This window comes from Cetorhinus maximus, chromosome 15 (genome assembly GCF_964194155.1).
Source record: "Cetorhinus maximus chromosome 15, sCetMax3.hap1.1, whole genome shotgun sequence".
Lineage (NCBI taxonomy): Eukaryota > Metazoa > Chordata > Chondrichthyes > Lamniformes > Cetorhinidae > Cetorhinus > Cetorhinus maximus.
In genome coordinates this window covers 25781865-25802585 of record NC_135893.1, presented here as the reverse complement: position 1 = coordinate 25802585, position 20721 = coordinate 25781865, and the positions used below count along the sequence as shown (strand labels likewise).

Genomic DNA, 20721 nt, shown 5'->3' with positions numbered 1-20721 from the left:
GAACTCATGCCTGGTGGAACATTCTTGGTCCTGTCCAGGCCCAGTGGAAACACAGGATGATAAAACATTATTAGGGGCTACGCTCCTGTACCTGAGGAACAAGCTAAAGCTTTGCTGGCAGAGGCCTGGCTCCAGTTATGGCTGTAAGCACAGTACCTGAGCCATGTCCACTTCACTTGCAGGCATGGAACCCAAGTTGGATCTAGTCCCAATCAACTATTATTATATGGGAGTGGACAGGAAGTAACAAACTACACAATCTCAATCTTGTAGTATTCTGCAACAAGCTTTTTTCAGGCAGAAGTATTAAGAGTGCAAATGTCTGCTTTCAACTTGTGCATGCACAGTGTGGTGTGTGAGGTCCAGGGGTAGAAGTCTGGAACTCTTTTCCATAAACAGCAGATGATGATCAATCAACTAAGTTTTAAATCTGTAATTGACAAACTTTGGTTAACCAAAGTTTGCCAAGGGATAGAAAGCAAAGGTGGGGTATATGGTCACAGATCAGCTATTATTTCACTGAATGGCCTCCTCGTGTTCCATTGAATCCTTTTACTATTAGTGTGGAGCTAGTCATTAACACCCTCAAGCCAATTTGTTCTTTTCTATTTTATTCATTCACTAAATCCAAGGAGGAGGAAAAATAGTTAATGCTTTTAGGCCAGATGGCAAATTACAGTTTAAATATTAAAATTTACAGCATGATTTAAAATGAAAAGTGATGAATTTCTCCGACATTCCTGTCATTAAACAAAGGCGAGTGGAATGGCACACAGTCATTGCCACAGTGTGAATAAAACATCCGGTGTATCCCCACGGAATACCACCCATCAGCACATTTAGACGTAGAAGCCACGTAGTATTCCCAGTGAACGATTTCCAACACTCCAAAGTTACATTTAGAATGAGGACCTTTAACTCGCAAGTAACAAGTCACCTCAATTTTATTTTTAGGTCCACCCGTTAACGTGTCCAGTTTTGACTGTACATAGTTCAGTTTGCCTTGAAGGAGCTTGGGGCTGCATCGCCATAGCGAAGGTCTGATGTTTAATATTCTGCAAGACTTGATGGGAAAACGTCCACAGAGTTGCCTGCTGCATACGTTCTGTTCAAAGTTCATTTTCCAGCTTGCTAGAGAGGTTGAAGAGGAATCAGAGTATGGGGCCTCTTCTTATGTTCGTCCTTTGAAGCTGTCCATACATGCATAGCTTCCGGTAAACCTGTAAATTTCTTCCAAAGCCGTTTGTGGGAGGATACTGGAACCCAGAGATAGGGGGAAAAAAAGGTCAGAGTTTTGTTCTTTTCATTATGTTTCCCCAACAACTGTAATTAAACATGAAATGTCACCTCACTCGGTCTTGTCTCAAGGCACTTCACGCAGAATTAAATCAAGGTGCAGTCACCATTGTGCAGACAAATACAGCAGCTACTTCCTGTACACAGTCAAATCCCACAAACCACAGAGAAGAGGAATGTTAGCCAGGACAGCAGAACCTCTGGTTTACCCATTAGTACCAACAGGATGTGTAATGCCACCCTTAGCAGACAGAGCCTTACTTTGCCATTGCAATGGAACAGCAGCAGCATTGCTCAGTGCAGTGCTCCCTCAGCATCACATTGGAGTATTACACTAGACTGTCAGTGTTATTCTAGACTATGTTCAAATTCTGGATTGGGGTTTAGCCTAGTGTCTCATGTCCAAGGCAAATTATCAATGATTTAAATTGGTCTTTCTTCACAAGGGAACGCAGCCAATGTTGGCTATCAGATTGTGAGGGTTATCAGAGCAGAGAGAGGTCCAATTCTGGACCTATTTTGCGGAACAGTTAACAGGATAGCAATTTCCTTGCTGATTTCTATTGACCCCCCCACCCAAGTCAAGATCACTTCCACACCTATTTAGCTCAGCAAGCACCAGGACAGAACCCTGGAGCCTTCCTGGGCTCCACAACGTGGTTTCCAGCTTGTTGCATTTACTGACTGACCCAATCTTAAAATAGTCAAGAATGAAGGGACTGTCCTAAATCCCCCTCCAATTGAAGCTTTGTCAATTCCTTGTAAGCAGTAAATTCTTAGACTCACACTGGCTTGCTTTGGTATGAAGACAGCCTCATGGAGCCTGACAGAAAACGTCATCACAAACTCATTTCGCTTGTGACCTTCACAGGCTGTCAGTGATGAAAGGCCCCTAGTAGCTGCACTGTTGGTGGTATTGAACAATGTAAAGGGACTGGAGCTCCTTAGTCCATCAGAACACTAGACAGCTTTCACTTTCTCTACAAACACTAGATCTAAATAAAGGAGGCCCATCTAACTCATCTGAGTAAACCAGCAGCCCTGCAAGTGATTGCAAAAGTCCATTTCTGACATTGACTACTCTTATCAGTCCAAATTTGTCCTTTGCTAGTTAGAACTAATACCTTATACCCAGAGGTAAAGGGGAGGAGGATAAAGTTCTTAAAGCACTTTATTACCTATATTTTTGAGAACCCCTAGAGACCCTTCCTTTCAAGGCAGAATAGCCTCAGCTTGGGAGGGAGTGATTGAGGCAAGGCCTTGAACTGACATACCTTTTCATGATGACAAGTGCGTGCATGGTCCAGGGTAGCAGGAGGAAGGCCTGATTCGTCCTCACTGCTTCCACGGTCCGGCGGGCCACCATGTCCGGTTTGAGGGGAGGGAACAGCTTGGGAAACCTGCAGCAGAGAAAACAAATCGAAACATTAAAAAAAGAATCAGATCTCCATCTAATACCACATGGTCCATTGTAAGTAAGTCCTCAAAGAATGAAGGTCAGAAGTGCTACAAATCACTTTGACCTGACCCTGCCCCAAATCCCAAGGATTGGGATCACACAAATATTCAGAGAAGGCACTGGCATCTGGATTGGTACAGGAGTCACCAGCTCCACTCAGGAATTAGAGCTCTAAGGAGCATACAGCATGCCACTCTGACAAGGAAACACCAATTAATTTACATTTGCCTACTAAACCTAATTGCCTTCAACTTTGAACAAGTATTGTAACTGCCTGGTGTACCCCATACCCCTCTTAGAATCCAGTCTCCTAGATTTTATCAGTTGATCTCAGCCTGCCAGTAGGGCAGCATCGTAGAGTTAGGGAGGGTGAAGCCCGACCTCCATTGAGGGCAGTGTCAGGCCTGGGGTGACCTCCTGGCTACTGACTGGATTAACACAACAGTTGAAATCCACATTGTGTACTGCATCTGTGATCAATGGAAAAGGTTACACCCACTTTAGCATAATCACACCATCAGGCTCAAACGCAGAAGAAACCAAAATCCACCAAAAGGGTGCTCAAACCAAGCAGCGCTTTGCAAACCCTTCCAACCAGTGATTTCGATGACGTGTTTTTCTCTGCAGCATAAAACATATCTGCTGACATTAGCATTCCACAGTGCTGTTCAGGGTACAAAGAACAACTTTTTGTTGATTAGCAATCATTCCTTAGCTTTCCTCTCTTTCCCCTCTGGTGTTCCACATTTGGCATTGTTCTGTCTCTTCCCTATATCCCATTTCCTCCTCCAACGCATTCTTCTGCAGTTACCACTGTACTGTAAAATCACTTGGCCCTTTCAGTCCTCCTCACTTCCTACAACCTACAGACTTTTAAAAATGAAAAACTTCTATTTACAGAGCACCCCGGCACAGCAGAAGATCCCAAAGTGTTTTGCAACCAAGTGCAGTCCCTGTTTATATATATATATATATATATATATATAGTGATAAGGAATCACATAGAACCTTCCTGCTTTGCAGCAGTGATGGTCTCGCACTGTGGACTTCGCCCAACTCAACCTATAGAAGAACATCAAGCTACAATCTCTATGCTAACCAGCTATGGAAAACTACTATCCTCAGCACTGACCTTGTCTTCATGCCATGAAACATCTCAGTGCTGGTGTGGAATGGGAGCACTGTGGTGGCATTGACCCCAGGGCAGTCGAGGAGGCCCAGTGTCAGACTCTCCATGAATGCGAAGGAGGACGATTTGGAAGTGCAGTAATCAATGGCACCCGGAATGGCAGACAATGCCAGCACAGAGTTCATGCACACGATGTGTCCATGTTGCAGTTCTAGCATCCGAGGCAGGAAGGCCTTTGTAGTCTGGATGGGAGGGATGGAAAATTAGAATTACATAAAAAGAATTTTCAGACTGAACCATTTTATCCTGGTTTCACAATAAAACTTGTGCGTCAAATTTAACTGCGTCACTGACAGTCCTGATTAGGATTGCTGTTTTGTGTCAGGTATTGAGACAGCATTGGAAGAAAAGGAGGAAGGTTTTGCCAGTGTCCTGGCCAATATTCCACGCCCAAGTAACACTGCCAAGACCATAATATAAATTTGAATGACGGGGCATTGTCCACTCTGCTCCCTGCCCCTGTGTAATGGACACAAACCAAGTCAGAAGCGAAAAGAGCCACATTCGAACTGACTGCGCTGCTGCCGATCCTCCAGACTAAGAGGGAGAGAACTTCACAAGTCTTCAATTTAAGCTCAGACAATCGCAAGATTGACAGCATTGGCAGCTCTAGAGGGAAAATGTCAAGGATTTTTCATAAAGCATATAATTACATTAAAAAGTCTTTGATTTGAGTGAGGAAGGGGAGGGAGCTGATGCTGTTATTTAAGATGGTCTGCTGAAACCTCCCAGCATCAGTGTTACAACTGAGAGGTCAACCACGAGCAGCAGAATTCGGAAATTAAGCAGCAAGTTTTAAATCGGGGGAGGGGGGGGTAAGAAATATTTGCCTCTATATAGCACCGTAACAGATTTTCCAAAAAACTCAAAACGCTTCACACAACTGAATTACTCTGAAATGTGGTGACTGCCTATACACATCCATATCCCACTAAGAACAATTCAGTTAATCCGGTCTTGACAGTCTGTTGAGAGAGGAATATTGGCCAGGACAACAGGGAAAACTGAAAATGCTGGAAAAACTCAGCAGGTCTGACAGCATCTGTGGAGAGAGAAACAAGAGTTAACGTTTTGAGTCTTCAGAAGGGTCATACAGACTTGAAATGTTAACTCTGTTTCTCTCTCCACAGATGCAGTTGGACCTGCTGAGTTTTTCTAGCATTTTCAGTTTTTATTTCAGATTTCCAGCATACGCAGTATTTTGCTTTTACCAGGGAAAACTCCTGGTTTTGTTTTATTGCCACGGGATCTTTACCATCCACCGGAACAGGCAACGGGGCAATGATTGGATTTAACATCTCACCTTTGATGATGCAGCATGTCCTCAGTACTGCACTGCAGCATCGATGATAAGGCTCATATGTTGGTGTGCGAAACACGCAGAGAGTGGCTTACCCCGGACTGTGCCATTGTATAGCCTCATTAACCAGAAGCTTTTCGGATAAAACAGCAGTGTAAAGGACAGGAGATGGGAGACCGAGAGGAGACCTTAAGTTTGCAATAAAACATGGACCTTGGAGTTATTTTAGGAGATGTCAAAACGTCTTATACTGACCCAGAACTGGCCGAGCATGTTGATGTGCTGGGACTTCAGGATAGCATCGTCATCACTGTCTATTAAAGTCTTCCCATGAAGCACTGCAGCATTGTTGACCAGGATGGTGACATCACCCACCTGCACACAAACAAAGTGATTGGTCACAAACATTCCAATCCTCCTTCCTGCCTAAAACCAATGGCTTGAACTTGCACTCAGACAGGTTAACAGATCTCAAAGATCACCCTCCGCTTCCCCCACCAACCCCCATGGCATCAAAGACACTTCCATGGATATAGCATCGTGTCACATCTCAGTATCAGCTCCTTGAAAGGGTTTGTGGGGCAGCATGGCAGCAATTTTGGATACAGCAAGATGTCACAGACACAGAGATGAATGATCAAGTCTTAGCGCAATGGAAGGAAAAATCCAATGATCAGAATCAAATCAGAGGGACATCCAGTCTGCTCTCCTCACAGTGGTAAATTAAGATATATTTCACTGAAATATTGTCCAATATGATCTTGTAGCGATGCAAGTTCCTGGCCCCTTGGAAAACTGTTCCAAAAACTAACTCTTCTGTCAGTGAGTTCATACTTTATTACAGCTTTTGAGGGCTGAATATTGGGCCAGAACACAAGATGAACTCGTTGCTCTTAAAATGCCACAGAATCTATAAGCATCTTTCAGAACAGACTAGGCTTTCGTTTAACTTTTTCCCATCAGAACTGTGCAAGGCCCAGGTTTACTTACAGCCAGGCAGCTTGTACCCAGGCCATAGATTGCAGGAGCGTTGCTGGTTGACACCCACCTTCTCCCGTACAGCCTTGGCTTGTTGGTAAACTTCCTCTTTGTTTCCTACATCACAGACAAAGTAGTGGCACTCCACACCCAGGCTCCGAATCTCCTCACAGGCCTCCTTCAGACACTCCTCTGTCCGACCCCAGATAATGATCTGCAAGAAAAGGATCATAATCAGTTACAATTCCTGCCATTTCTCCCTCTCCATGCATTCACAAAGAGCCCTCAGGACATCAAGGTAATTCTTAGGTGGGGCAATTATGCAAACCAGCATTTAAGGGGAGTGTGAGGTGGGGTGCTGGGCTGGGGGGGTGTGGTGAGTGCAGAAAAGTCAGTGACCGGCAATCCCTTTTGAAGTGCAAATGCCTTCATTATGTTGGCAAACATGGCAGCTAATCTCCACACAAGATCCCACACGTATCAAATGAGATGGCTGACAGTCTTTAAAAGAAACAGAGCTTCCTTAAACAATTCAAGATCAGCTGGTTCTTGCTGGGGAAAAAGTTCACTGGGCATTACAAACCGTTGGGTGTCACATTGCTATTCACCGTGAGCCCAGAGAGTCATGATGGGAGGCTGCTTGGCTCTGAGAAGCAATCACATCTTCGATAATGAGAGAGCACAGATTTGAAGTGATTAGCAAAATAAAGCAAATAAAAAAAGTGACGTGAGGAAAAACTTTTTCACGCAGCGAGTGGTTGGGGTCTGGAATGCACTGCCTGAGAGTGTGGTGGAAGCAGGTTCAATCAAAACAGTCCAATTCCCTTTTGAATGCTATCTGAAAAGGAAGAATATGCAGGGTTACAGAGAGAAGGCAGGGGAACAGCACTAGGTGAACTGCTGGTGCAGACACGATGGGCTGAATGGCCTCCTCCTGCGCTGAAACAATTCGCATTCTGGCTTGTGTACTCTGTTCAGGGGTTGCTGATATTAATCGGGGTTGGGGGGTGGGGGGGGAACTCTGCCTCATTCCCTCTACAGCTAAATGTCACCCTGGTTAACAAGTTAATTCCGCACAAGAAGGGACATTTCCGAGCCTCAGCTTCACACCTGACAGTCCACTTAGCCACACACATTTGCTTTCAAGCCAAGGAATACAGACATAATCACAGCAACAATCTGATGACCGAGTCACCCCAGCTGACAAGTCTGATAGAGCGAGCTGCTTAGGACATCCAAACAGGACAAAGCTGCTTTAAGTCATCAATGGTGATAAAGACTTGTGGATATTCAATAGGTTTTATGTAGGGTTGGGAAAGGAAGCAATCCTAGTAAGCCTGGAAAAGGAGGTATCATTTGTAACAGTGGTGTGGACAGGAACACACAGAGTGGGAGGAAGGGAATAAGGTTGCTGAACACCTTGCGAGTTGAAGATCCAGAAGGTTCATGCAAGGGGCAGTAGGCCATGTTATGCAACTGCTGCCGCCCTCGCACCAAGCAGTGCCAAGGTGATGCAGTGTGGTTAGCACAAAGATAAATGGAAAGTCACACAATTATTTGTAGAACTATAAAGGCTGCTCAACCAGTTAACCTCTTCACTACTTAACTGCTTTTTACATAAATAACTGAGATCCTGGGACATTGCATAATTTAAGGGAGTCCGATTTACACCCCTTTATATTTTAAGCTCTGCCTCTGTTATTTATCCAACTTCCCCTTATAATGCATCCAAACAAACTCACAATGCCAATCAATCCTGCATGAGGCATGTTTTGCTATATTAAAAGGTGCTGTATGAATGCAAGTTGTGTGAAAGAAGCCTTTTGAAAACCAAACAAAAAAATTGTATAAAGTAACTTGAATATTTAGTGCAAGATACAATATTGCAGGGAAAGCACTGCCTTGCTGGGTACATCTGGAATTCTAACAAGACCTGGGAGTTCTGTTCTTGTCAACTGAGCCAACCTAATCACCGCAACACCACCCCCCCCGCCCCCCCCTGCAAAACAGCCACTAGACAATAGTCTTAAACGCCCCTCACAGTTGAAGTGCTGCCACGAGTTACTATGGGGACGGACAGGCAGCTGGGGCGCAATCTGTTGACTGTTTTGCTGAAACTTTTTTTTTGCCCCCTCCGCCAGTTCAACTTTTTCACCTGCCTTTTTGGCAGTCATCTGCCAGGGTCATCCAGAGGTAAAAGGAAAGGGGTAGGAAGCTCGGGGGAGCAGCCAGGCAGCAGGCAGGCAGACCGTCCCCGCAGGATTTTCCACTTCAGTGAGAAGCTGCCCTCAGTAATTTTATGGTCAGTGAGTTCTGAATTGAAAGTGTGTCAGGTTCAGGGGATGCTGGCTGGATGCCAAACAGGGGACCACTTTCAGCGCAAAGATAATTCCAGCACGCAACTGAGAGGAACCGAGCCTACCCTCCAGCAATAACTCCTCACTCCCAATCTTCCCTCCTCACTCCACTCATTTTGGAGAGACATTTTTTTCAGCCAATACCAACCTTTCAGTATCTCAACCACAGGGCCCTTCTTCACTTAACCGGCCCAGGGACAAGCTGTTCAACCACAGGAGCATGACAGGCAACCCAAACCCATCCTCAGCAGTGTACATTCCAGCAGGGATTGTTAGATACCGATCAGGCCCAGGAACCACACAGCACAGAAGGGTTAGCCCATTCAGCCCATTGTATCTGTGCCAGCTCTTTGAAAGAACTATCCAATTAGTCCCAATCTCTTTCTTGTTCCCCACGACCCCTACATTTTTCCCCCTTTTCAAATATTTTTTCCAATCCCCTTTTGAAAGTGACTATTAAAAAGGCAGTACATTCCAGATTAGTTGAGTAAAGAAAAAAGATTTCTCCCCATTAACCCCTGCATTTTTTGCCAATTATCTTAAATTTCATCCTCTGGTTCTTGACCCTTCTGCCAGTGGAAACAGTTTCTCCCCATCGACCCTGTCAAAACCTCTCATCGTTTTGAGCATCTCTATTAAATCTCCCTTTAACGTCTCTGTGCTGAGAAAAGAGAGAAGCTGGGGTTGTTCTCCATGTAACGGAAGTCCTGCATTGAGAAGCAATCATACCAGGAACGAGAGGGCACAGATTTAAAAAGTAATTGGTAAAAAGAAGCAAAAAAAGTGATGTTGGGAAAAATGTTTTCACACAGCGAGTGCTTGGGGTCTGGAATGCACTGCCTGAGTGTGGTGGAGGCAGGTTCAATCGAAAAAGAGTCTAATTCCCTTTTGAATGCTATCTGAAAAGGAAGGATGTGCAGGGTTACAGAGAGAAGGCAGGGGAATGGCACTAGGTGAGCTGTTCATTCAGAGAGCTGGTGGAGCCACGAGGGGCTGAATAGTTCTATGACTCTATGATTCTGGTAGCACACTAATCGATTTTCCCCTGCTATAGTTCAGATACCGAGAGCAATTAATGATAGTAACCCCACTGTCCCCCCCCCGAGCTAACAAGGGACAGTTGGTGGGGCGGTGGGTGGGGGGAGGGGTAAATCGAACTTGGGAGCTTTTGAGTTCACATTGCTTATTGCTGCAACAGATCAACACCATATTAGATGGTGCATTTACCCACTGAGGAAGAGAAGCAGTTTGAGGCATTTCTATTGTCCTAGGTTTGAAAATGGTTTCATCATTGAAAACGTGCAGATGTTTCATTTGGTTTACGAAAACAACTTACATTTATACTGCACCATTAACTTGTAAAATGTCCAAAGGGGTTTCAAAGTAACATAACCAGACTTCAAAAAAAGAAATCTGATGCTCAGCTCATGAAGGAAATATAGTATTCGGACAGGAGACCGAATGATTAGTGAAAGGGATAAGTTTTAATGAATGTCTTAAGGAAGCAAGAGCGGCCGAGAGGGAATTCCAGACCTTAAGGCTCCAACGGTTGAATGCACGGCTGCCAGTGAGATGCACAAGGATTCAGAATTGGAGGACAAAGATCTCAGGAATAGGTGTTTGAGATAAGAAACGTACTGTCATCTCATTTTCTGACTGAGTGGCACCAGGTTTCTTTAGTATCCGATATGGCAAATACTGAGCAGAGTTTAACATTTTCCATAGAATCATAGCAAGTTTACAACACAGGAGGAGGCCATTTGGCCCATTGTGTCTGCACCGGCCACTAAACAAGTCACCCAGCCAAATCCCATTTTCCAGCATTTGGTCCATAGCCCTGCAGGTTACAGCAATTGAGATGCATATCCAGATACGAGTTGAGAATTTCTGCCTCTATTATCCTTTCAGGCAGAGTGTTCCAGACCCCACAACTCTCTGGGTGAACACAGTTTTCCTCACCTCCCCTCTAATCACTTTAAATCTGTGTCCCCTAGTCAGTGGCCTCTCTGCTAAAGTAACTAGGCTGCTTTAATTTTGTACATCTCAATCAAATCTCCTCTCAGCCTTCTTATGTTCCAGGAGAACATCCTGGCCTATCCAACTTTGTGTCATAGATGCAATTTTCCAGTCCTGACAACATCCTTGTAAAACTCCTCTGTACCCTCTTTAATGCAATTCTGTAATTGGGTCATTTTGGTAATGTGGCACACAGTACTCAGAACTTGTGGCCCAACTGATGTTTTATATAGTTCCAGCATAACCTCTCTGCTCTTCCATCAGGGATCTGTAGATATTCACTCCAAGGTCCCTCATTTCCTCTACACCTCTCAGTATCCTCCCATTTATTGTGTAATCCTTCGTGTTGTATTACCTCCCTAAATACATCACCACACACTCCTCTGGGCAGAATTCCATTTGTCGCTTTTCTGTCCACCTGACTCAGCACGGTATTCCCAGGAATACTTGCAAACACTCCAGGGAGACAACCAGGTCCCGCAAATGATCGGTCAGGAGGCGGGGCCGAATGATGTACAAGGTTTCCACATCACACTCAGCTCAAGACAGTCCAGCCTTCTTTCCCTTTGAAGGCCCATGCAGACAGAGTCAATCCACCAACGTTCACAATGGTGGTGGAGTGCTCTCAGTCACTAAAAAGGCAACAGAATTAAGTACCCAAGGGACAGTGCAGCAGTACCTTTCTAAAATGTCCTGCAAAGGAGCCACTCTCATGTGAGAGGATAAGCAGTCAATAGTTGCCTGTTATACCACTAAAAGCCTCACAACGCAATTAGTGGGGAAACAGCTGATGCCCTTTAATGAGCAAATTCACCCGCATTTAAAAATTCGCCTCATAGCTATAAGTGCAACAATGCCCAGCAACTGAACAGTCAGATGCCAGTCTGTGCCCACCTGTGGGTACAGCAATTCTACATCCACGGTGATTTATTTTTGAATGATTTTTTCTTAACCCATTCCCAATACAGCACACAAAATGAGCTGTGGACAGGATGACAAGCTCCATTCACAGATTCACTGTAAACGAGGAGAAGAGAGGGAACACCACCAGCCATCAAGAGGAACGCGAGAGCAAGAGAACACAAGTGAACGAGATAAGGAGAAAAAAAACACCAGAATAAAGCTTTGCGGTGAAGCCTCATTGTGATTTGCTGTAATCAAGTGCAGGAGTTTCAGCCGGTTATCTGTGCAAGGGGATGAAGGGTTCAGACAGGAGTCACCATGGCCAAGCCTGTTAGCAATGAGCCAGGGTCAATCAGAGGTCATCTCCAACACAGAGCAGCGTTAGACTGCACCCTTCTGTCTCCCTCCCAGACCCCCACATTCCCCCATCCCCAAAAGTAATACAATGGATAACATGGTCAATACTGGGAAAAGCAGTGTTATTGCTTTTGGACTGTTGAGTGTGTGTGTATGTATATACACAGAATGAGAATATAAAAAGGGATTCGTTTTGAATATTTAGTTCAAATGCAGCCTAGGAAGAGCTCCAGAGTTGTTATCCTGGGCATAGGCCTGAACTTGGGTACAGTCACAAAAACAGTTTGAATATAACGTTTAATAGATAATCACATATGAAGGATCTATTTTAATTTTGAAGCCGGGGAAGAAAATTAAGCAAAAGAATAACTAACCATTGTGAAAGGAAAACAATAGATAGTCCCTTACAAGGAGGCAATGATTAATTAGATTACCTTGTCTCACCTCACACCCTCTGTTTCGGTAAATCCAATTGCCCAGTGTGGCATTGATCCAAGCAGAGGGAGAGGTTGTGAGGCTGGTCCCTGTGAATCAGCTGATATCACAGTCAGGATCACAGGTGAGATGTTTACAATTGGTTTCAGGATTCTGAGTGTAAGAAAGGGAATCTGCCTGCGTGCCTAACTCCTGAATGCTATTCCTTGACCCCATTCCAGAAAGTGCATCTGCCATGGGTAAACATTCAGCCTACAAAGGACCACGTTCGGTGGTGAGGTCCAACGCAGTCAAATAGCCTTCCAATTTCTAAGACCCAGGATCAGACATAAGGAATGTCCACCCCCAGTGAGGTGCCAAAGGTCGGCTGGGGTCTGTGGATCCTTGGGAAGAGCTAGCACTTGGGGTATTCCACTGGCAGCATTCAGATTTACTGGAATTCTAAAATTACCTTATCATGAATACATAGCTCTTCCGTTAAAAATATACAATCACAAAAGACAGACGACAAAGTGCTTCTGCAACATACAGTGACACCTTAAAATATCCTCTGCCTCAGCTGACTTTTCTGGCTCAATAACCCAGTATTGTCAAGGTCCAACACCTCCAGTAAACTGTAAAACCAGCTGTCCTCCTTCAGGTCAAGTCTATTTACAAAATGCCTCGCATCTCTCGTTTAACTGATCATATCAAATATTAAAAAAATCTGTGGGCTAAGCCAATGGGGTTTCTGCTTGTGTCTCTAAGGAAGGGACCGATGAGGTTCTGCCAACAGAGAGGGAGGTCTGAATGAGGGTGGAACTGGCCACTGGCTGCAACCTGCTTACCCCCCACAGCCCCCCTCATTCGCTTGTTCCCCCTGTCCGCCCACCACCCCTCCTGTGCCTGCTGGACCTGCGTTTCCTTTTCCAAAAGTGGTAAACAAGATTAATGACATCATCAGCACTCGGCTGACCTGCTGTTGAACCCAAGGCTGTGACTAAACTACAAGGTGCTCCTCCAGTCATTCTAGAGAAACTCGGAAGCGTTTTAAAACATAGGACAAAAATAGAAGGGGGGGCAAGATGAAGCAAAAAAAGACACACACACACACACACACACATACAGAACAAAAAGACAGAGCAATTAAAGCCAGAGAAAGGCCAAAAAGAGCAAGAGAAGAGTTTAGAGCAAGAGAGGGTGAAACAAAAGGTAAAAGACAAGAAAGCAAATGAGTGCAGGAGAGCAAGACAGATGGCAGTATTAAGAACAATTCAAAGTCAATTTAGGAGAAAGACGGCTTCTTTAAATGAATGAATTATGCAAAGTCAGGATTTGGGTTTTCATGCAATTGACTGTGTCAAACTGATTCCTGTTTTTAACCCTCCCAATTTCAGCACCTGCCAGGCGCCCCCCACCCCAAATCCATGATCTAACAGAGCCAGCAGAGATCCAGAATAGAAACAACCCGTCTGGTCCTTATAATTCTGGTTGATTTTAATCACTCGACCGACCACTGGCAGCAAATCTTCAGCTGCCTAGGCTCCAAACTTTGGAATTCTCTCCCTCAACAAATCTGCCTCGCTGCTTCCCTCTCCTCCTTTAAGAGGCGTCTTAAAATCTGGCCAAGGTCTTGGTCACCAAGTCCTCATATTTTTAAGCAGTTTGATCCCAAACTTAGGTTTACAACGCTTCTGTGAAGCGCCTTAGGGTCGTTTACTAAATTAGGAGGTGCTATATACATGCAAATTGTTGCCAGTGCCAGAACCTACTCTCTACATCATCATTGTAGGGGGTGGGGGGCGGGGGGAGAAAGAAATGTTCTGCACCTAGTTAGCTGATCTTGGCCAGTAAAACAGTTGGGAAACCGTACTCGATCTCCCAAATAAAATAGAGGGAAAAAAAACAAAATCTGCCATAACTCCCCCTCCTGAAGTAACCCTGACTGAAGAGGAGGGTGCAGGGATGTAGGTCAAGATCAGACTTAGCTGTGATTCCTCCATTGGCTGAACAGCTGCTGTTTTCCTATCTGTGTTATTTTAACGCCAAGGTCAACAGTTAAAGTTATTGAGGCAGCGTGGATTGCAAAATCCAGAGTCCATTGTCCCGGGTGCACATGTGATTAATGGCCACTCCGCAGGGGCTCCTAGGGCTTTTAGCTCCTGTGTTCTTACCAACACCAAGAGACAGAAGATGAGGAGGACGAAGAAGGGGTTGGGGGTGAGAGTAAACCTGGTGCAAAACAATACACATTTTAGGAAAAGTGCAGTCAAAATAGTTGTTAAGTTATGTAGAGAAGTGGGGCAGTCCCCTGCCAGCTCACCATTCTGACTTAGAAACACATCACTGTTCATCATCACCAGGTAACATTTCCTGAAACTCCCTCTTTAACAACACTGCAGGAGTACCTGCCCAGTGCTTCAAAACCACCTTCTCAAGGGCAATAAATGATGGTCTTACCAGCGATGCCCACACATCCCATGAATGAATACATTTTCTTAAAAAAAACAATTTAGCTGTGGAGAGGAGCTCCAGTGTCCACTGACTTCTGCAGACAGCTGGATGCTTCCAAGACCAGTCTCAAGTATTTAAACTTCACATCACTTCCAGGCAATTTATATTCCTCCAGCTGACACTTTAATTGGAAATGTCTCACTCCCTCACAACCAAAACAAACGTTTTTGCCCCTATGCAGATTCACACTACAAACCCAAATTCCTGTACACAAATCAAAATGCTCCTCATGGCTTGGATTTCAAAGGCTGTATGAAGATGTTCACTTGCAAGTATGATGACCAACTTCTGCAGATCAATTTGATGCAGAGCATCTCTATTTGGTCCTTAATGGGAGCCTTCTGTAAGTCTAAGTAGTTAGCTACCAGAAGGCTATTCGGCCACAAAAGGCACAAGAGTCTAGCTCGATATCCATGTTTGCTAGGAGGAGTCACGGGCCTAGCAATCATAAGCAGGAACCCAGGCCAATTTCCTTCTGCTGTCCAGGGGCACAGAGGAAAATTCAGGGACCGGAAGGGAGATACACTGATTCGGCACAAAATCTATGTCAGAATTTGGGACTTTCCTGCCATGTACATCTCAGCACCACATTGGGCAACATGTTAACCCACTGACTCACCAAGTAATGTTGGCTGCCTCATGTGAGAGCAGTTGCCCATATACATAATAGTTGTGCCTCCTCCTTCAGGTACCATGCCTAAGAGGGTATATTGATAGCCATGGACTTCCACTGGAGTACTGCCATTGCTTTCTGCAGTATGGCTGACCAGGAAATTCTTCCAGACTTATGGCCTGCCATCAGGCGTGTTGGAAGGGTTTACAGGCTGATAATCAATCTGTTTGGCCACATTATGAATACACCTTCCATGGCCATCAAGTCCCGGAGTGGGACTTGAACCAAGAGTTTCTAATCCAGAGATAAGGACACTACCACTGCACCACAAGACCTCCTCACATATATTAGTTCTGATAAGTAAACCAGTCCCAGTTGTTGGTAACTGGTTCTGTTACAGTAAAGGTTGCCCCCAGAGTCCTGCTCACTATGTTCCATTGCTGTGAGATTACTGCATACCCAACATGTCCTCAATGATGCTGGTAACCCAAACCTGGATAAAGCCGGTTAATCGATGCTGAATGGGTACAGGTCACTTTGGTGGGGTACCTGAGCCACACACCAAAACATCCGGGAACACCTCAGGCAGGATTGACATCTAAACCCACTTGTAACAGAAACAACTAGGCAGCTTTGTAGGGTCAGCAAGCCATTTTCTTTCCCCATTGTCTCTGCTTTTACATTTGGTGGCAGGGGAGGGAAGGAAGGGAACACTTTCTGGGGTTTCCCTGTGCTGGGAATGGTGCAGATGGCCCCCTGTACTGCAGTGCAGTTTTGCAGGTGCTGAACACATTCATTCCAAATGTCCAGTCTTTATGTACTGCAGAGTGAGTGTTAATGAGCTATTCAACATGGGTTCATCTGCGCTGATGCAAATTCTGCCTAATTTACCTTGAGATACTGGCTGTCCAGCTGGGGAGGAGCTGGTTCACAGGGACTTGTGCCCTGGCACACGTCAGGCAAATCAGACATCAGACTGGCATTTTGGAGCCAGGCGGGTAAGCTGCAAGTTGCAGCTTCACAACTGCAACTGTTGCAAAACCAACTTTGAGGAGCACACCATCTACTGTGTATCTCCAGGTCCTACATAGTTTAGAGAGTAATTCGCTGCTTGAATGAAAGTAAGGCATAACTTAAATCCAGAGTTTCATTTAAACGGACAGAACAAGTTTCCTCATTTAGATACCAGCTTACAAATCACTTCTGGGATATTCTGTCTATGAGTCAAACCCCCTTCAATTAATTCCAACCTTTGGTTTCAATACTGAAATCAAGTCAATATTTTATGGGTGATATCGAAGTAGAAGGACTTGCAATTATGTAGCGCTTTTCATACCATTGGATGTCTCAAAATGCTTTACTGCCAATAAAATACTTTTGATGTACTGGATGAGCACTTGGCAGGTCATAACATTCAAGGCTATGGGCCAAGTGCTGGTAAATGGGATTAGGTAGGTAGGTCAGGTATTTCTCACGTGTCGGTGCAGACTCGATGGGCCGAAGGGCCTCTTCTGCACTGTGAGATCCTGGGATTCTGAAGTGTCACTGTTACAATAGAGGAAATGTAGCAGTTTGCACACAGCAAGCTCCCACAAACATGCTAATGGCCAGATAACCAACCTGTTTCTCTGATGCCGATTGGGGGATAAATATTGGCCAGGACACTGGGGATAAGTTCCCTGCTCATCTTCGAAAGTGCCATGGGATCTTTTACATCCACTCGAGTAGGAAGCTGAGGCCTCGGTTTAACGTTGTTCTGCTTGTCAATTGGTCACTGGATTAATCTAACTGTCAGAGGAAGCTCTACTAATCAACCCTCTAATGACAGGGACTCAGCTGGGGTTACGGGGAGGGAGCCTGAGGGAGCAGGCACCCCTCTGGTGCTTCATCTAATTGGACTGCTCCACGACCAGAGATGTAGTTCAACATTCTCAGCACTAGAGAGCACCCAGGCTGATTAGCAAAGCGCACTTTGGCTTTATAATTAGCCGATTACAATTGAGACATTTATCCAACAGGTACTCGCAGTGAAGTAAGTTTTCAGGGCTGCCCCCCCGCCCTGAACAGTGTGTAACGCCTATGTCACAATCTCCGCTTTCTTCCTGTCAGGATTATTTTACTTTCCACATCATGGGGTACATCGGCATTATATAATTGGATAGTGATCCGCCTATTGCTTGGGTTCTTAAAGACAAATAATCTATTTCCTGCGTTCTGCATTCACTCCGCCAAAGGGGGTATACCCTTCGTATTAAAGCTCAGCCATTCAGGAGTGAGGGCAGGATATTTATGCAAAGGGGAGTGGAAATCACCACCGAAAATGAGGCTATACGTAGAAATTTCAAACTTGGGACTGCTAGATTTTTGTTGGGAAAGGGTTTACAGAATCATGGCAGGTCAATGGAGTTGAAGTACAGGTCTTATCAAAGTCAAAGGTTGAACAGACTAGAGGGGCTGAATGACCTCCTCCTGATCCTATCAAAAACCTCACACCAGGTCAGTTTTATTCAGTGGGTCAATTTCTTGCCTCTTCCCCTGAGGACATGACATTGTGCTGACTTAGCCTCCCATTTTCCGTGTGTGTGTGTGCAAACTGTGAGTACACAGGCTCCCTGGGTCTGGTGAGAGGCAGCAGATCCAAGTCTAATCTTGACTCACCCTATGTCCAACCGCACTCTCCCTTCAGCGGGGCTCAGAGTGTAACCAGCAGGCGGGGTAACCACAGCCTGGCTGCTTCCGTCTTCCTTTAACCCAGAAGCTGCCTGCAGCTCTTACACTGAGATCTCAACTGAGACGGCACCAAACTCGGCTCAGAGCCTGGGAATAAAGCCGGAGGAGGGGGTAGGGGGTTCCTACTCCTCAACCGGTGGTGCATTTCGCCCCTTGAGGCATTTTAGTATCATTGGTTCTGGAACAAAATACTTGAGCAGGACATTTAATGACTAAATTATTTCAGCAGTCAATTGTATCCTATGGAGCTAACTGCACCCAGGTTTAACACAAGCTGCTAGTGTTGAGACACATCAGGGGACACACTGCAGTGTTCTCGCTGCTAAAAAAAAACCCCATCAAAACACGCAGAGAAATCCGCACTTTTCCTGCAATTAAATATGCCCAGATTTCGCCAACCATGAACGATGCGCCTATTAGCAGGGCTGGTATTTAGGGACAGCAGCAACTCGGCAGGCAAAATCCTGAAGGTGCAGAACAGTAAACTGAAGGTTAAAGCCCAGCACAATCTCGTGTTCCATACAGCAGGTCTGGAAACTCTGACACACATCTGCACTGCTGCAGGTTCAATCTCCCTTTGACAGACTATAACCAGTAAACATACTAATGGAGGGGGTGGGGGGGAGGCTTTAATCAGACCCTATTTCTCTGTCCCTCAGTGTCGGGGACATTGCAATTATTTAAAAGATTCAAAATACCCCAAAAAAAAAAGCCCTTCCGGAGGCGACTGCAAATACATTTCTGCAAACTGCAGGGCCAGCCTCTCTCTCTCTCCCCCCACACACAATCCGTGAGCAGAATTGAAACGTTATTGCCTGAATCCCCATCACTTTGCTGGGTTAGTCCACACCCGCACCCCCACACACCCCCCACCAAAAATAAAAAACGCATTTGCAAAAAAAAAAAAATAAAAATAATAATCACACATTTTAAAATACAAACTGTGCAATGCAACCTTACATTCAGAGAGAGACTCACCTTCCTCGCCCCTTGCTTGGCGAACTCCCGGGCCAGGTGGCGACCAATGCCTCTGCCTCCCCCGGTGATGAGGACAGTGTCCCGGCTCAGCCCCCGCAGCCTGGTCGGCAGCAGCAGCAACACGGCGGCTTTCACCACGTAAAAAACCATTTGCACCGGGAAAAGCAGCAGCAGCGAAGCCAAACTTCTCCACTCCATCTCTGGGCTCATCCTAAACAACAACAACAACAACAACACACACATACACACACACACACAGGAAAAAAAAAGGAACTGCACCCGATCCTCTGTAGCAGAAAAAAAGTTTAGCAGCAGAAAAAAAAGTTTGGACCCAAAAATAACTTTTTTTTTTGTCCTTTCCCCCCCCCCACCACCACACACCTCCCTTTAAGAGCGTGTCAATTTCACAGGCTGAGCACCTCCTGTTCAGTCAATTTCACTTGGTTCTTTTTTTTTAAAAAAAGCCATGGATTTTTCCAACATTTTATTTCTTTCTTCTGCTCTCTGTCCGGGATCACCCAAAGGTTAATCGCTGCAAAGGCCGGTCAGCCACAGAAACATACATATCAATAAAAGAGCTGGAAGCGTTTGTGTGTGTGTTCGGAAAGCCGCAGTGAGTTTTTATACAGCAGTCCATTAATCCTGATTGACGAGTCTAAGTGTCGGGAGGGAGCTGATCCGCTCGGTACTACTGTGTGAAGCCGAGTCCTGAACCCACACCCCCACCACCACCCCTCCTGCTCCTCCTCCCCCTGTAGTCAGCGGCAACACGCCAGCCTCTGCACCAGAGCTGCAGGCTGGCTCTCCCTCCCCTCTTCTCCCTCCTCCAACTCTCCGCACAGACACACCGTTCGCCTGCTCCCAGATCTGGCTTCTCCCCCCGCCTCCTCCACAAGGACTTGCACAGCTTTCTCCTGCCCCAGCGAGCTCTTAGGGTGCTCGACTGACATTAAATATAACAATCAGGAGGCTGAAAGATAAGAGGGCATTAACTTGCATTCATATAGCGCCTTTCACGACCTCTCAGGAGGCTTTTCATACACAGCCAATGACATTTCTCGACTGCAAGATGGACTACATATCACCTGTTTAAAATAATAGATATTCGGGCAACTTCTTTATTTTTTAAAAAAATAATTAATGAAGGTACTTTCAGCAATTTGCAATCAGGGGGATGCCTGATCCTTTAATTAAAGAGACATCACCCTCATACTTGAGGAGAGAGAAACCAGGTAGCATATTTTTCGTAGTGATGCCACATACGAGCAACACGGTGACGTGTCAAAATCGTGTAATTGCACCTGAGGATCCAGAAAATAAATTTCAGATATTGTCGATTGGAAGCAGTATGTGATCTATGTCACAACAATTTGCATTTGTATAGCACCTTTAATGTGGCAAAACGTTCCAAAGCGCTCCACACAAGCGTTGGTAAACCAAATTTGACACTGAGCCACATAAAGAGGTATCAAGACAGATGACCAAAAGCTTGGTCAAAGAGGTTTGAGGAGAGAGAGGTGGAGAGGGAATTCCGGAGCTTAGCTTCCAGGCAGCCAAAGGCAAGGCCACCAGTGGTGGAGCGATTAAAATGGAGGATGATCAAGAAGTCAGAACTGG

General features: G+C 45.3%; 1 protein-coding gene across 1 annotated transcript; it reads right to left on the bottom strand.

Moving 5' to 3' along the window:
• Positions 1 to 594: 594 nt before the first annotated feature.
• Positions 595 to 20121, bottom strand: LOC144690560 (short-chain dehydrogenase/reductase 3-like). Its single transcript, XM_078558170.1, has 6 exons — positions 19105 to 20121; positions 6293 to 6436; positions 5500 to 5619; positions 3888 to 4126; positions 2571 to 2696; positions 595 to 1256 (listed from the first exon to the last, which is right to left on the bottom strand). Exons 1-6 carry the CDS (start codon positions 19345 to 19347, stop codon positions 1172 to 1174), a joined length of 957 nt encoding a protein of 318 aa, XP_078414296.1. The 5' UTR covers positions 19348 to 20121; the 3' UTR covers positions 595 to 1171.
• Positions 20122 to 20721: the final 600 nt, after the last annotated feature.

Coding starts and splice junctions, on each gene's coding strand:
- LOC144690560 (XM_078558170.1), bottom strand. CDS start 19,347: ATGTGTGTGTTGTTGTTGTTGTTGTTGTTTAGGATGAGCCCAGAGATG. Junction 6,437..19,104: donor CCAAGCAAGGGGCGAGGAAG/GTGAGTCTCTCT, acceptor CTTTTCTTGCAG/ATCATTATCTGGGGTCGGAC. Junction 4,127..5,499: donor ACATGCTCGGCCAGTTCTGG/GTCAGTATAAGA, acceptor CCTCCCATCCAG/ACTACAAAGGCCTTCCTGCC.